Source organism: Hylaeus anthracinus, unplaced genomic scaffold, assembly GCF_026225885.1.
Source record: "Hylaeus anthracinus isolate JK02 unplaced genomic scaffold, UHH_iyHylAnth1.0_haploid 11994, whole genome shotgun sequence".
Classification (NCBI taxonomy): Eukaryota; Metazoa; Arthropoda; class Insecta; order Hymenoptera; family Colletidae; genus Hylaeus; species Hylaeus anthracinus.
In genome coordinates, this window is record NW_026534341.1 from 11,182,461 (window position 1) to 11,196,723 (window position 14,263).

Consider the following 14,263-nt stretch of genomic DNA (forward strand, 5'->3'; position numbering starts at 1 on the left):
TATTTGTTATAAATTAATTATATAAAATCGATGTTTTCCTTATTTTCTTATAGTGTGTAATGTTGGAAATAACATCCTCGTAAAAATTGTATCAATACTCATAAAAATCACGGAGCTATAAGCGTTTTCCGCACAGGTGTCGAGTGCAAAACACAAGAGTTAAATTTCTGTAGTTGTATTAAACAATTAGAGTACATACGTTAATAGGTATAATATTGTTTTTTTTTTTACTATTAAATACGTTATTGTCATGTTATTTACCTATAGAATGTCCTCGAAATCTTTGCTGTATACAGGCACAATGAATCTACATATTTAACGTGGAAAGCTAAAATTATTGCTAGCAAAATGTTTAAATAAGAAAAAGGATCATTTAAACTCATCACGTGCGACACGTAACGTAAAATTTGCTTACGATCTGTTGCGTCAGATCCGTCTATCTGAAAACAGGCTCAAAAGGGAGCTTTTCAGCCGGGAACGAGAACAGCAGCGCTCGGGAATGGCCGATACATCACGGTCGTTTTTAAAATCACGCAAACAGTAACGTATCGCGTGTAAATCACCAGCAAATTTCGATCACTCCGTTTTTTTTAATTTGAATTTATAAAACACGCATTTTACTCCGCGTGCATGAAGGTTAAATCGGCGCTCAAACGTTGAAGCCTATAGTCTTTAAAAAATAAACATTCAGAATATGTAATCAAATATTAACGATAGAGAAAAAAATTCCCATTTCTTTCATGCAAAAGAAGAATCAATACTCTACGAGAGATATTTTGTAGTTCCCGTTCAACCTGGTTAAGCAGAAAAACGATATGAGAATATATTCTTATGGTTACCATTCGTAGAAATCGAGTAAAACTGTTATAAGTAGAGAACGGTTAAGTCGTTGGAAGAGGTGCGCAGAAGCCGGTTCTTTGCAGGGCGCTAACAATGGTATCGCCGTGCCTGGACGGACCCGTCCCCGCAAAAACTGCGCTCCGCGTGTTCCGTACTCCAGCGGCGGTCCGTCCACACTCGCGTGTAGCCGCACCCGGCTTGGCGCTCTTCGGTTTTGTCCAAGTAACTCGTACAAGCGGCTGCGAGGAACGTTCGCCAGCGATGCAAACGATTTTTCGTGAATTGTCGGAACTGACAATGGCAGTGAGGTGAAGTGCGTCACAGTTTCATCGGAGTTCGATCTTTTTGGGCGTTCTGTACTACAAAGAGAGCTGGCGCGGCGCGCACGAGAGGCCGCCTCTAGAAAAAGAGCGCGTCTCGCGCGTTGCGCTACATTGGAGTACGACGATATGTACGCGTGAAAACGTTGGAAGGACATCGGAAATTGGAAAGAGAGTTTTGTTCGTTCGATAAACAACAGCGGTTAAACGCGCGTTAAAGTTTTCCAAGTTGCGTGTCGGCGAGAATTTTCGGCTGAATTGCGAATCGAAAGTGTAAGAAGAAGAGGTTGGCGCGCGCCGAGGCAAGGCTCAGGAGAAGACCGCGTCTCGCGTGTCGCGATGTGCTGCGGTGGCTATTGTGCGACACAATCATCGAAGCTTATCGACATTCGTGGAGCCGTTGTATGTGTCCGTCGCGCACGGTAGCCGATAGACCCAGAAAGCATTTCGCGAGCAGTCTGTGCACAGTGTCAACGCGTACGCGGACGTATACGGGGAACGCAACCGGCGGCGATATATCCCGCGTGGTACGTATACGCACGTATATAGGACCGGCGCTAGAGTTACCAGCGCCCGATGTAACTCCAATTTAGGCGCCTCCTTTTAACTCACGTTGCAAACTAAAAACGAGTCGAATCAGAGTTTGTAATCTTAAAGTAATATGTACCCAACAAGATAAAACATTTCATTACGTAATAATATTGTGTAGACTGCTGTCAAGCGTGAGCGCAATCTTTTTTCAAACTTCGCTCCTTTTCAACTAGATAACTTGTCAATGTTTTTCTCGATGTTTGTCTGATTAGTTGATATAGAAAAAGGTAACTTTAAATCCGATAAATGTATTTGCTCGATTAATTAAACAAATTTTTCCTTTTTTCTTATTAAAGCACCCCTAAAGACGCCCTAGTACCGTGTATCGTTCGTTTACACGCAAAGCCAGCCCTGGACACATACATTTTCACGTAAGCGCGACACGTACGTGTGGCATGCACATTCGCAAGAACTGGTGGACTCGTGGAATCGTCGTTCGGTCGCGTGTATCGAAGTGGCCTGTCGCGAAGCGCGCTTAACAGAGAGATCCAACACTGTGGAAAACTTGTCTGCGTACGGCAAGAGAGATCGGCGAGAGAGGAGAGGTATCCGTCATTCGACGATTGGCGCGTGGCATAGACGTTCGATGGTCACTTGGCGCGTATGTAGTGCAATTATATTCCCCGGTTATCCCGTTTCGTCCCCGTGAAACAGGCATTATTTATGGGTGCATGGATCGGTGCATTTTCACGAGCGAAACAAAAGACAAGGAACGAACGGTACGCGGCCAGTGTGAACACGGTACTCTTTGTTCGGTTCGCCGATATTTCGATAACGATTTATTCGAATTTTGAATCGTGCCAGACGATTACCGGAAGGAAGTTACGTACGCGGGCTGAAAAAGTATCACGACGTCGAAAGTGCGTGCAAAGGGTGTGAAATGCGTCGCGCTGCAGTTCGATGTTCGATCCAGCAGCGGCGGACGACCTGACTGTGTCAGATTGCCTCTCAACGTCGTCGTCGTCGTCGTCGTCGTCGTCGTTGCACCGTGCACCTCTCGGCTTCAGTCCAACAATGGATCGGCGCAGCTGCGGTACGCGATTCGAAATTCTCTCCCGGTAGCGAACGAACAATAGAAAGTGATCATTCGTGGGCTCGCTTGCGAGCCGCGTTTAATCGCTTTGCGGCTCGGTGATTGACTCCGAAACGTTGAAGCAGACATTTCGCGCGTTCCGACTGCGCCATAGATTTTGCACATTATTGACTTCGTCGATCCGTGCAATCGATAATATTGCATCACGTTGACGAGTTTCTCCGGATTGTGTTGCCACTTTTCGACGACGATACACATTCGTCGTATTAGGAACGAGTCAACTGTGCGGTACACGCTTTTATTGTAACGCATTATTTAAATTTGTTTACCTGTAAGCACGATTCTGCGCTCGATACAAAAAAGGGTCTATAGGAGCAGGTTCTACCGGTGAAAATGATCGACTTTTTGAATCTGCGCGTCGTTTTAAATGCAATCAAGAGCTTTCGGTACTCATGTGACGTAATATAATAGATTGAAATACGCTTTACACGGTAAGATTCGCGGTTGCACGAACGATTTAACGAAATTCTGAAGATTAAGCGATGTATGACCAGAAGCAGATAAATACGGGAAAATATAGAAATTTGCCGGGTCAGTTATGACATCACGTGGTACGTATACAATAAAAACGTGCAGGAAGCACAGTGGAAACCGTTTCTGCGAATTTAACGTTGCTATCGAACGTTACGGGGACATATATCGCGAGGCATCGCGTTCCAGCGCAAAACGTTTTATCGACGCGTAATAATGCAGCAACACCGAGTAGAAACGCAAATACTCCACGAGGAGCAAATCCTGGAAGCGATAGATCAGCTGCGTCGACGTAAAGCGCGACCCGATGCCGACCGTATCTGCAATTACCTGCTACGGAAGTTTTCTGTAGACGCACGAGACACTATCGCCGATCTGCATCGGTTGATCGAAGCGGAAAAGGTGATACAGGTTGATTACAAAGGTAACACCAGTTATAGAAATGCCTCGAAATGGTCGCGATTGCAGCTTTACAAAAATCGGCCGGAGGGTTTCGTGAAGGAAAAATTGAATTCCGGGATGGTGGCGGGTGCCGTGGCCGAGCTCGTTGTCGAGGAGCCGGATTACCTCGATCAAGGTGTACCGGCTTACAGGTTGGTCGAGCAGCTGCTCGATGGTGTTTCGAATCCTACTTCTAGACGCATGGTGGAAGATTTTCTTGGAAAAGAAGTGGCTAGTGGTAATTTGACGCGTTTGTCTAACGGCAATTACTCGCTGGTGGCGACGTCTGACATGACAACCACCGCCGAACCAACGCATCGTGAATCATTTACCCTCGAGAATGGAAACGCGCGGCGGAAAGAATTGCAAACCGTTTCCTCGACGACGGATGGACTGTACGATTTCGACGAAACCGAAAACTTGACGATTACGGACTCTAGATCGAACACGCCGAGGTCCTCGCGTCAAGCAAGCCCGAAGCTCGAACCTCAAATTAGAAAAGAGGAATGTTTCGAAATAGTCGTCGGAAGGAACGAGAACACCGAATCGTCGGTGGAACACGATTCCATAAAGGAACAGGATTCCCAGGAACCGTCGCAGACTTCCGTCGAGGATGTGAAAGATGAAGCCAAGAATACGGATAATCAATCTCATAACCTCAAAAGGTCATCGAAAGCTGAGCGTAAACAGCGCTTACTCGTTCGAACAGATGATCCTATGGACATAGAGATCAAATTTGAGGATTATCGTAAAGACAATAAAGAAGAGACAAATTCGCAAAAAGAAAAGAGGGAAGAGTCCGGACACCTTAGCGAGGAACGAGAAGATGAAGATGCGGGAAGGAGTTCCACTAATCCTTCGCCTACTCCATCTAATGCCAATGTTGGTGGATTTCGTAGCGCTCGGAGAAAGGTATTTATTTCAATGGTCATCGAGTTAATCTAACGAATATGGCCGGTATTAAAGAATAACATTTTTCTATAATCACAAATTAAATTGTTATTTTTTTTTAAATTTCTTAAAGTTAAGAAAACGATACTTTAAAATATGTACTTAAATATATTATCTTGTAAAAAATCTGCTTCTCTGCCATGAGTACTTATATTTTCCTTGGCACGTCACCAAGAATTTTCAATTGTATTTGTGTATGTACCAGCATTATAATCTTACTGTAATTCACAAATAAATATCAGGGTCCTTCAACATTTGATGCTGGTCATATTTGCCAAATTCTCCAGTTATACATATGACAAACATTATTTACCGTATCGAATACTTTCACTAGATTTATATATACAATTAGCGAAATGAACCAAAAACATGCATGTTTCAGAGAGCAAAAAAAGTGTTTGATCCTTCTGACAATAATCTTGTAAAACGAAAGCGTGGAAGACAGCCGGGTTCTCAAAATAAGTCTTCTTTGTCTCAAGAGTCTCAAGATACTTCCAAACCAACTGTCAAAGATGGACCTTGTAGACAATGTAGTCTTTGTGCCAAAGAAAAGCAAGAAAGCTTGGTTGCTTGCCGCGATTGTACTGTACGAGGTATGTATCTTAATAGGAAAATATGATGAATTTTTCAAATTACCATGTTTAAATATAAATTTCATTTATAGCACATCCAAGCTGTATTTATAGTCCAGAAGAAATGATCCAAAAGGCAGGAAGTAATTGGCAATGTGAACGTTGCAAGAGTTGTACGATATGTTGTGAAACTTCAGATGCTGTAAGTTATATTGAACAAATACATTGTTATATTTATGTTACCATATTATAATTTATTCACATTTAACAGGGTCAACTCGCGACGTGTTTCACTTGCGATGAAGCTTATCATTATTACTGCCATACTCCACGAATAATAATTCCTAAATCCAATTCAAAGTGGCAATGTAATGACTGCACCCAAAAGCAGTATAAAACAAATATAAATCAGAATATTAGTTTGGTTACAAGCAGACCTGACACACCATCGAATCCACCTGTTTTACCTCCAGTCTTAAGTCCTCAAGTTTCTCCTGCCAGAGCATCCTCTGATCAAATGGAGGATGATAGTCCGAGAGATGGAATTGATCCAAATATACCTGATGCTTCGGATTGGACATCTGAACAAGTGTATCAGTATTTTGCAAGACTTTTTCCAAAGGAAGCCGAAGTGTTCAGACTACAGGTGCTTACAATTTCTTCTGTTTTATTTGAAATTCCTTTATTCATGTCAATATTTTTATTAACTTTCTATGTTTCAGGAAATCGATGGTCATTCTTTACTGTTGATGAAACGGTCTGATGTTTTGAGTGGACTGGATCTGCTTTTAGGTCCAGCATTAAAAATATATAGGCATGTACTAAAGCTTCAAGTGCGAAGAGATGATCCAAAACTTTATTGGCTGTAAATGGTTTAATTATTTAAGAAGTTAGGATAATATTTAAAGAAGGTTAAGCACTCATTGTATTGTACAGACAAATTCTTTTTATATTTAAGGATTGTGAATATTTTTTTGATTCGAGATAGTTTTTCATATTGTACATATCGCAGTTATCTTGAATTGAAAAAATCATTCTTAGCATAACAAAATTTAAAAATACTGACAAATAAGAAAAGGATAATTAAAAACTGAAACATGTTGTTTGTTTTCTATCAAAGTACTTTTGTATTGGATAGTTTATACGGCTTACCATTAGTGTAAGTTCCTGTATCGATGCAGTAGAATATACTTTTTGTTTAATAACTGTAACCAATATTTCCAGAAGGTGCTAATTTTCTCACTTGTTAAATGTTGACATTAACTTCATGTCCCGTGATAAAAATTGTTCTATTTAAATAAAATAATTCGAATATGAGGAAAACGGTAAATAGTATTTGTACATCTTTGTATCATTTTTTTTTTATTTTTTACAATACACAGCAAGATAACAAATATTTATTAATAATACAGTACACTTGTCAATATCCTATGTAAGGAACATGATACTTTGGTTTGAAATATACTTTCTTATGCATTAAATATATCAGTATTTACAATATACTCCCCCTTCAATTAAAAAATCCCATTATTACTTTCATAACATACAAGAATCATATTTTGAATATTTTTAACAACTCTTTACAAAGAGAAATTTTATTATATTTAATTTTTAAATCATTTTCTATAACATAACCAATAAGTAAACTTTGCTTATATAATTTGATTCCTTTAGAAATACAGACGACACTTTTATTAGATGATCTGTAACAATAGCTTATATATTCTTACAACATTGTATTCATAACACTTATATTCATCTGTCAATTCATACTTATTCCAATTTAAAATCTATTTGACCATATTCCGTAAACCTACGAAATAATAACATTACGATAACGTAAAAGTAATTTCATTTGAAACCATTTGTAATCTTGGTAATTATATAATTAATCAATCGATTCATTATTTTAAATCTCATTAAATCGTGAACAATTGAACATTTAATACTAGTACAAAGGTAAAGACATTACTACTTTTGTTAATACTTATAAGCAATGTCTTACTCTAATTATATAATTACACATCAATTTATATGTTGAGAGAAAATATCAAGTTTATACGTTTCAGTATAATATAGCTAGAGTATCGAAAAGTCTTAAATTGTACTTCAATATTTATAGTAATATTCATTATGCATTTACTATGTCATGTACCATACCACATACCAAAATTCCACTGAAGTAAAATTGTACATAATATTTTAGATCTATTCTCATCCTTATATTGTACTATATGTACTTGCATATTAAAGTATTTCATTTTTCTCTGCATGTAACATAGAAATGGAAGGAAAATTTTAAACAATGATTAATATTTTCACGTAAGACAAACTAAGTCAATAACTATTGCAAATATAAACCATCTTTCTAATATTAATTGTTTTAAAGTGTTTATTTTTATTTATTTTTTAACATTAAATATGAAGAACACCACAAAATATTTGTATCAACTAAACATGTGATTTAAAAAAAAAAGTAAAGAGATCATAATTTCCGTGCGTAAAATGATATCTGTTTAAAAAAAATATAATCTATAACTAACATTAAAGCAATTAAAAATAAATCGTTTTAAATGTGTATAAATCACAGTGGATGCAAGTTTAGTATACTGAAAAATATACACAACATATGAGTATTTAAATGAATGTGCAGTATTTAAAGTTAGAATACTTTCATTTACTATTTCTAAATCATGTTTAGAAAAATAATACATTGTTATAAATATAAAAGCTTTTGATTCTCGTTAAATTGCTAACAAAGTACATAATATGCAGTCTTACATCTGTGCATTTTTTTTAAATCACTTTGCTAATATTACTTCGATGATTTTTGTCACAATCTTCATTAAAAAAAAGTGTAATAATAATAACTGTTATTTCCTGTTATAAAAAACAGTATTGTTTTGTATAAAATAATCCCAGCATATATGTTACCATACATTTTTCCCAGAAAATATTTTGTAACCTATTTTATAATTTATTTTGATTTTAGTCCTTGTACAACTCGAAACATTAATTAAATCTTTATCTCTACATACATCTTAGAAGCTTATTTTTAAACTATCAACAATTTCAATGAAAACAGAAAGTGCAATTTTTTCGTAATAATTTCAATATTCATAAAGCACTACTATACATAATTTAAACATAATCTATTCAAAACTAATAAAATACTTAAATTTACATAGTTTCCAGAGTCACTCAAAAGTTATGTCATTAGAGTACCTAGCTAAACTTTCATATTAACTTCTGTTACATCAATACTCTCAGAATATTTAGGAGGAGGTTGTTTATGCAATGGTAATTCTGGTACATTTAATGTAACTGTAGAAGAAATATCAGACTTTTCAATAAGCAGTACTTTACTAGCATCCTTTGGTTTATCCGCGAAAGCGCATAACCAAAATGCAGACAGTGTTGCTGCTGAAAGAGCACAGACAAGAAGCCAGTGCGGTACTCCAATATGTCTTGAAGCGCATTGAAACCAATCAGATCCAGGTATTGAAGCTGATTGGTCACTTTCTCCAGAATAGTCTGATGGTACACCATAATCCATAGTCTATGTGTTGATTGCATTAATATCAAATTATATTATTTTTTACCATGTAATAGATGGAATGATAAGTTTTTTAATAAACTAATCTTACATGTATTAAGTATTTGAAAATTATAAGGAAAAAACTATACTTTACAAAAAATTATATTATATCATACATATAAATTTTGTACTTTCTCGATAATGTACATTTATGTTAACATTTCAATTTTAAAACGTGGTATTGTTTTTATTTATTTTCATCATCATTTAAAATATTTACAATTAAGACTTACCCCGGCATCTAATGGTACAGTTTTGATGTATGTCTGTGGCAATTTGAACCCATTCGAGTCCCACCATCGTGGAAGAAGCTCCTTTCGTAAACCTGGATCACTTAAGATATCATTGTCAGGTATATCAGGTGACATTAAAAGTATGTTAGAATCTACTCCTTCCTCTATATAGATAGCAACAGAAAAGAGCAATAACAGATCTGAAACACGCTGCTTGGCCATAAAATCGCAACCTGTACTACATGCGTAGCGACCTTGTGGCAATGTATATGCCTCTGCGCATGCTATAACAAAATAAAGTAATATTAGCTTTACTCAAATGCATTAAAATAAATGTGACTTTATATAATATAATTCTACCTCCTATCTAATATCAAGCAATGATATTAAAGAGTAAATTTTAGTAGAATGTTGATTATCATTACACAAAAGGAAATATATGTTTGTAGCATCACGAGCCCTATGCAAATTGTTAGCTTGTACTAATAAAATTGTTTATGTGTATATAATGGAAATAGATTATCCAAACAAATTGGTTTCTCATTAGTTCAAATAATTGACATTCTACTTTATGTGATCTAATAGTTAATCTAAGACTCTAGTTATTTAAACAATATTAACTTAATAATTGTAACAAACACTATTATAAGTTTTACGCACAAGCTTCACAGGCATCTCTAGTCCCATTCAAACTGTTTGGTTCTAACCCATTATGCAAGTCCACGAGATTAAAGAATCTACATCCTCGTTGACAACACGATTTAACGTATTTACTCTGTAATTAAAAATGCAACATTATTAATAATCACTTAACTATAATGTGCAGCTAAAAAATAGTACTGTTTAAAACACGTACATTCGCGAAAGATAGTGGTGTTTTCTCACACAAATTTATACAAGGATCCTCTCGATTTACAGGGGTATGAAAGGTATCACTTTGTGCAACATTTGTGAAAAGTAACAGCAGTAACGTAATAATTTCCTTCTCTTCTCTCATTTCAAAGCGTTACGTTTTTCGCAGATGATGTTCAATGTGTCAAAATAATTCGTTAGACGAAGAAACTTTACTTGAGAAGGTTGATAGCTCGCCGTATAATCGAGTAAATATCGATTTAATTATGGTGGCAACGCATTGCATTGGCCGACGCGTTCGTCTGTTCGTTGTCTATGAGAACAGACCAATGTTGCCTTAAAATTACAAGTGTTCTAATACTTTGATCAAATTTCAAATAAAATGTTGTTTTCTAATGTTTAAAATTGTGTCAACTTAGGCAATGAGCTATTATAAGCATTTGCTCGAATTGAGTATTAACATAATTCTTGAACAGTTCACACGACTGAAAATTCTGTAAGTAAACTATAATCTACAGTGTACAATTAGTTTCATAATTCTCACCGTACAAATATAAAAGTACTGAAGATATGTTAATTTTCCATTGATTTGCAATACGATATGAATTATATTTATTCTAAAGAAACAACATAATTGTAACAATACTGAGAAAGATCTATTTTAGATTATTACAGTATTTAAGCTAATATTTTGTTTCAAATCAATTATTTTCTGATACCAATCGTGGATTTTCAAATATAAATAAATTCAAAATTATGCTCATTTTTTACATACTCTTTACCATCTATGATATCTCTTTCTATGGCAGATAGTTTAAGCTTTCTAACACTAGATGGTGTTTCGCATTTATCGAGTTTCCAGTATCTTCGTGCATAACCGAAGCTTCTAATTTCTTTTCACATGGAAGAGGCGTAGTTGAAGGTAGGTTAAATTGAAGATTTCTGAAAATTATTTCAATTTAACGTGTATTTTGACGTACTGTTTACTCATTCATATTCTACAATTTTCGCAAATGCGTTTACGAATTTCGTTCCGTACATAGTCGTTCTGTTTCACTGTTTATGGAACAGAATAAGACTGAACGCATGGCACGTTATATTTAATCCAATTTTGTATATTATTTTTTAAAAGAATCACATTAACGAGTAGAAGGGTGTTTATTCTTATTTAAGTATTTTTAATGTCATTCGTTTAATTTACGAGAAGTCTCGTTCTTTTACTATGCATTTTTTAACACATAATAGTATCATAGTGTTACCATACTTAACGCAAATGTAACGCATTAGTAATTGTTCGTCACTTGATAACCGTTTGCTTATATCTCGATACTGAAATATATGTAAATAAAGGTTTTCGTTTATGTTCAATTACATGAAATTTACGAGTATCAAAGTTGATAAATATTTTGTTATTGGATACATATTAATTAATACAGAAGTGTAATGTTTGAATATAAAAAAAAATAAAAAGATATAAGTAGGAAGACACATAGGTAGGTACATCTAATACTTTGAAACATCTCATACTATATGCTGTTTAATGGATGTAGTAATTTAATTTTTATACATGAAGTACATTCAGTGACATTTGAAATTATTACTTAGATTTTCATTCGTATTAACTTTAAAGAAAGATGAGTCGAATAAAATCTTTAGGATTTCAAGGAGGTATAAAATAGATAAGAAGAAAATTGTCTTGCTGGAGGCACCTTTAAAATTTGAATTACCATAGGTTTCCGTTATTAGACAGAACAGAATAAAACGCACTACTCTAGTGATAAAACTTTATTTACAAAAGATGTTAATTACAAAAGATATTATTTATAAAAGAGCAGATGTTAAATCTGCTGATTAGTATTGTACCACATTGTGCAATGTTTTGTGTTATTTCAATAATCACTAATTATTATTGATATATTGAACTTAAAAATAATATCTTTATTAGTATGAAAATTATATTTTATCCCTTTTTCCTATAAACATTAATTTCTATTCATTGCTTTCTATTTAAAACAAGATTTCTTTTTGATCTATTTTATGTATTTAAATTGTCATACTTTCATTTAAAGATAATAGTTAGATTAATCAAAGTAGAAATTTCAAGTGTACTGTTCAGTACATAGAAATAATAAATGAAGACCAGAACAATTCGATTAAACAGCTATATTTAAATATAGTTACTTCATCTGAATTTATACAACTATGTTTTATTCTGTGACAGCATTGTTCAAAAATTGGCACAACTAAAAATTAAAAAATCCAAAAGTTGTATTATTCTTTAACTAGTGCTGTCCATTCAACATTTTAACTTTGGATATAATTAAATTTTTTTTTTAATGTCGTATCCTGTTTACCTTGAAGATAGAGTTCACTTTGCTTGTTTTAGTAATATATTATAAATTAGAAAATATTTTTATTTGTGTCACTTCTGAAGCAAAGCTGTGATATGTATAAAATTTAATTATAACTTAAGATTTAGAAATAAATTATGTAATTTCTATAAGGTAAGTTTACAGTGAATGAAATACAAACTGGTTAATTTTTGTAGTTCAAATTTTAAAACTTTCTTATTTTCAGAATCTATACATTGAAGAAATAATTTATTTTACGAGTAAAAACCAAAATTCACAATGCCGCAGAACGAATATATTGAAAGGCATCGTAAGCTGTACGGGCGACGATTAGACTATGAAGAAAGAAAAAGAAAAAGGGAAGCTCGTGAGCCTCATAAACGCGCAGAACGTGCTCGTACTTTACGCGGCATAAAAGCAAAAATATTTAATAAGGAACGACGCAATGAGAAAATACAAATGAAAAAGAAAATTAAATCTCACATGGAAAAGAAAATGAAACAAAAGTCGAATGATGTTCCAGATGGAGCATTGCCAGTATATTTGTTAGATCGTGATATTAAAAAAGATGCAAAAGTATTATCAAATATGATAAAACAAAAACGCAAAGAAAAAGTTGGTAAATGGGATGTTCCAATACCTAAAGTTAAAGCACAGTCAGAATCTGAAGTCTTTAAAATAGTGAGAAGTGGAAAAACCAAACGTAAATCATGGAAAAGAATGGTCACAAAAGTGACTTTTGTTGGTGAAAACTTTACAAGGAAGCCGCCGAAGTTTGAAAGATTCATCAGGCCAATGGCATTACGTTTCAAGAAGGCACATGTAACTCATCCAGAATTAAAAGCTACATTCTGCATACCAATTATTGGAGTAAAGAAAAATCCATCCTCCTCCATGTATACAAGTTTAGGGGTTATTACTAAAGGAACAATAATTGAAGTAAATATTTCAGAATTAGGTTTAGTAACACAGTCTGGAAAAGTAGTTTGGGGAAAATATGCTCAAGTTACGAATAATCCTGAAAATGATGGCTGTATTAATGCTGTATTACTTGTATAAATTGTCAATATTGTACTAAACGTTTATAATAAAAATTACATTTGAACAAATATTTCATTTGATTATTTCCTTAAACATCTTAGTGTAAATAAGCGTGAATTATGTAGATTAACAGATTTTTTGTTGTAATCCAGATTTTAGTTTGTATAAAACTAGTTAATTTTCCTGTTTAATTTATTTTTGCAGTTGCCTATGCCATTGACTTCAACATGCAGATTTTTGTAAAAACACTTACTGGGAAGACCATCACCCTAGAGGTCGAGGCGTCGGACACCATCGAAAATGTTAAAGCTAAAATTCAAGATAAAGAAGGTAACAACATAAAATATATTTTATTATGAATGTTTATTAAAAAAAAAAAAATACTCATTACAGGCATTCCACCGGACCAGCAAAGATTGATTTTTGCTGGTAAACAACTGGAGGATGGTAGAACTCTATCAGATTATAACATTCAGAAAGAGTCTACTTTGCATTTAGTCTTGCGTCTCCGTGGTGGAGCTAAGAAACGCAAGAAGAAGAATTATTCAACTCCTAAGAAAATTAAACATAAGAAGAAGAAGGTTAAGCTTGCTGTGCTCAAATTTTACAAGGTATAAAAATCATTATGTCCATGAGTTCCAAATTTAAAAATTATCGTATAAAACTGTTATTTTATTACATAGGTGGATGAAAATGGAAAAATTCACCGACTAAGGAGAGAATGTCCTACGGAACAATGCGGTGCGGGAGTTTTCATGGCTGCAATGGAAGATCGTCATTACTGTGGCAAATGCGGTTACACGCTTGTATTTAATAAGCCGGAAGATAAATGAGTTAAAAATATGTATCTTCACTTAATTAAACAAGTTTTATAAATACAAAGATTTTATTTGTTATTCTATACTAGTA

The 14,263-nt window shown here is 34.3% G+C and overlaps 4 protein-coding genes across 5 annotated transcripts; 3 read left to right on the forward strand and 1 right to left on the reverse strand.

Annotated features, from left to right (window-relative positions):
* The first annotated feature begins 818 nt into the window (after positions 1-818).
* On the forward strand, positions 819-7,760 carry LOC128888547 (uncharacterized). Its single transcript, XM_054145506.1, has 6 exons — positions 819-1,687; positions 2,048-4,668; positions 5,090-5,300; positions 5,372-5,481; positions 5,551-5,925; positions 6,002-7,760. Exons 2-6 carry the CDS (start codon positions 3,532-3,534, stop codon positions 6,146-6,148), a joined length of 1,980 nt encoding a protein of 659 aa, XP_054001481.1. The 5' UTR covers positions 819-1,687; positions 2,048-3,531; the 3' UTR covers positions 6,149-7,760.
* Positions 7,761-7,907: 147 nt separating this feature from the next.
* LOC128888613 (uncharacterized) lies at positions 7,908-10,413 on the reverse strand. The gene is made up of 4 exons (XM_054145650.1): positions 9,967-10,413; positions 9,771-9,885; positions 9,111-9,394; positions 7,908-8,838 (listed from the first exon to the last, which is right to left on the reverse strand). Exons 1-4 carry the CDS (start codon positions 10,105-10,107, stop codon positions 8,509-8,511), a joined length of 870 nt encoding a protein of 289 aa, XP_054001625.1. The 5' UTR covers positions 10,108-10,413; the 3' UTR covers positions 7,908-8,508.
* A 382-nt stretch (positions 10,414-10,795) lies between these two features.
* LOC128888643 (ubiquitin-40S ribosomal protein S27a) lies at positions 10,796-14,236 on the forward strand. The gene is made up of 4 exons (XM_054145705.1): positions 10,796-10,884; positions 13,559-13,684; positions 13,748-13,965; positions 14,038-14,236. Exons 2-4 carry the CDS (start codon positions 13,582-13,584, stop codon positions 14,185-14,187), a joined length of 471 nt encoding a protein of 156 aa, XP_054001680.1. The 5' UTR covers positions 10,796-10,884; positions 13,559-13,581; the 3' UTR covers positions 14,188-14,236.
* LOC128888623 (ribosome biogenesis protein NSA2 homolog) lies at positions 10,802-13,424 on the forward strand. 2 transcript variants are annotated; one of them, XM_054145675.1, is made up of 2 exons: positions 10,802-10,884; positions 12,540-13,424. In XM_054145675.1, exon 2 carries the CDS (start codon positions 12,593-12,595, stop codon positions 13,370-13,372), a length of 780 nt encoding a protein of 259 aa, XP_054001650.1. In that variant the 5' UTR covers positions 10,802-10,884; positions 12,540-12,592; the 3' UTR covers positions 13,373-13,424. The 2 variants fall into 2 exon arrangements, with proteins under 2 accessions (XP_054001650.1, XP_054001649.1); XM_054145674.1 differs by lacking the exon at positions 10,802-10,884 and adding an exon at positions 10,903-11,455.
* Positions 14,237-14,263: the final 27 nt, after the last annotated feature.

What these genes read in the sequence shown, in the direction of transcription:
- LOC128888547 (XM_054145506.1), top strand. Translation starts at nt 3,532, where the DNA reads ATGCAGCAACACCGAGTAGAAACGCAAATACTCCACGAGGAGCAAATC. An exon ending in GTTGTGAAACTTCAGATGCT is followed by an intron (nt 5,482 to 5,550) that starts GTAAGTTATATT and finishes CACATTTAACAG; the next exon opens with GGTCAACTCGCGACGTGTTT. An exon ending in CCGAAGTGTTCAGACTACAG is followed by an intron (nt 5,926 to 6,001) that starts GTGCTTACAATT and finishes TCTATGTTTCAG; the next exon opens with GAAATCGATGGTCATTCTTT.
- LOC128888613 (XM_054145650.1), bottom strand. Translation starts at nt 10,107, where the DNA reads ATGAGAGAAGAGAAGGAAATTATTACGTTACTGCTGTTACTTTTCACA. An exon ending in CACCACTATCTTTCGCGAAT is followed by an intron (nt 9,886 to 9,966) that starts GTACGTGTTTTA and finishes TTTTAATTACAG; the next exon opens with AGTAAATACGTTAAATCGTG. An exon ending in TAGAGATGCCTGTGAAGCTT is followed by an intron (nt 9,395 to 9,770) that starts GTGCGTAAAACT and finishes ATTTTGTTATAG; the next exon opens with CATGCGCAGAGGCATATACA.
- LOC128888623 (XM_054145675.1), top strand. Translation starts at nt 12,593, where the DNA reads ATGCCGCAGAACGAATATATTGAAAGGCATCGTAAGCTGTACGGGCGA.
- LOC128888643 (XM_054145705.1), top strand. Translation starts at nt 13,582, where the DNA reads ATGCAGATTTTTGTAAAAACACTTACTGGGAAGACCATCACCCTAGAG. An exon ending in TAAAATTCAAGATAAAGAAG is followed by an intron (nt 13,685 to 13,747) that starts GTAACAACATAA and finishes TACTCATTACAG; the next exon opens with GCATTCCACCGGACCAGCAA. An exon ending in CTGTGCTCAAATTTTACAAG is followed by an intron (nt 13,966 to 14,037) that starts GTATAAAAATCA and finishes TTTATTACATAG; the next exon opens with GTGGATGAAAATGGAAAAAT.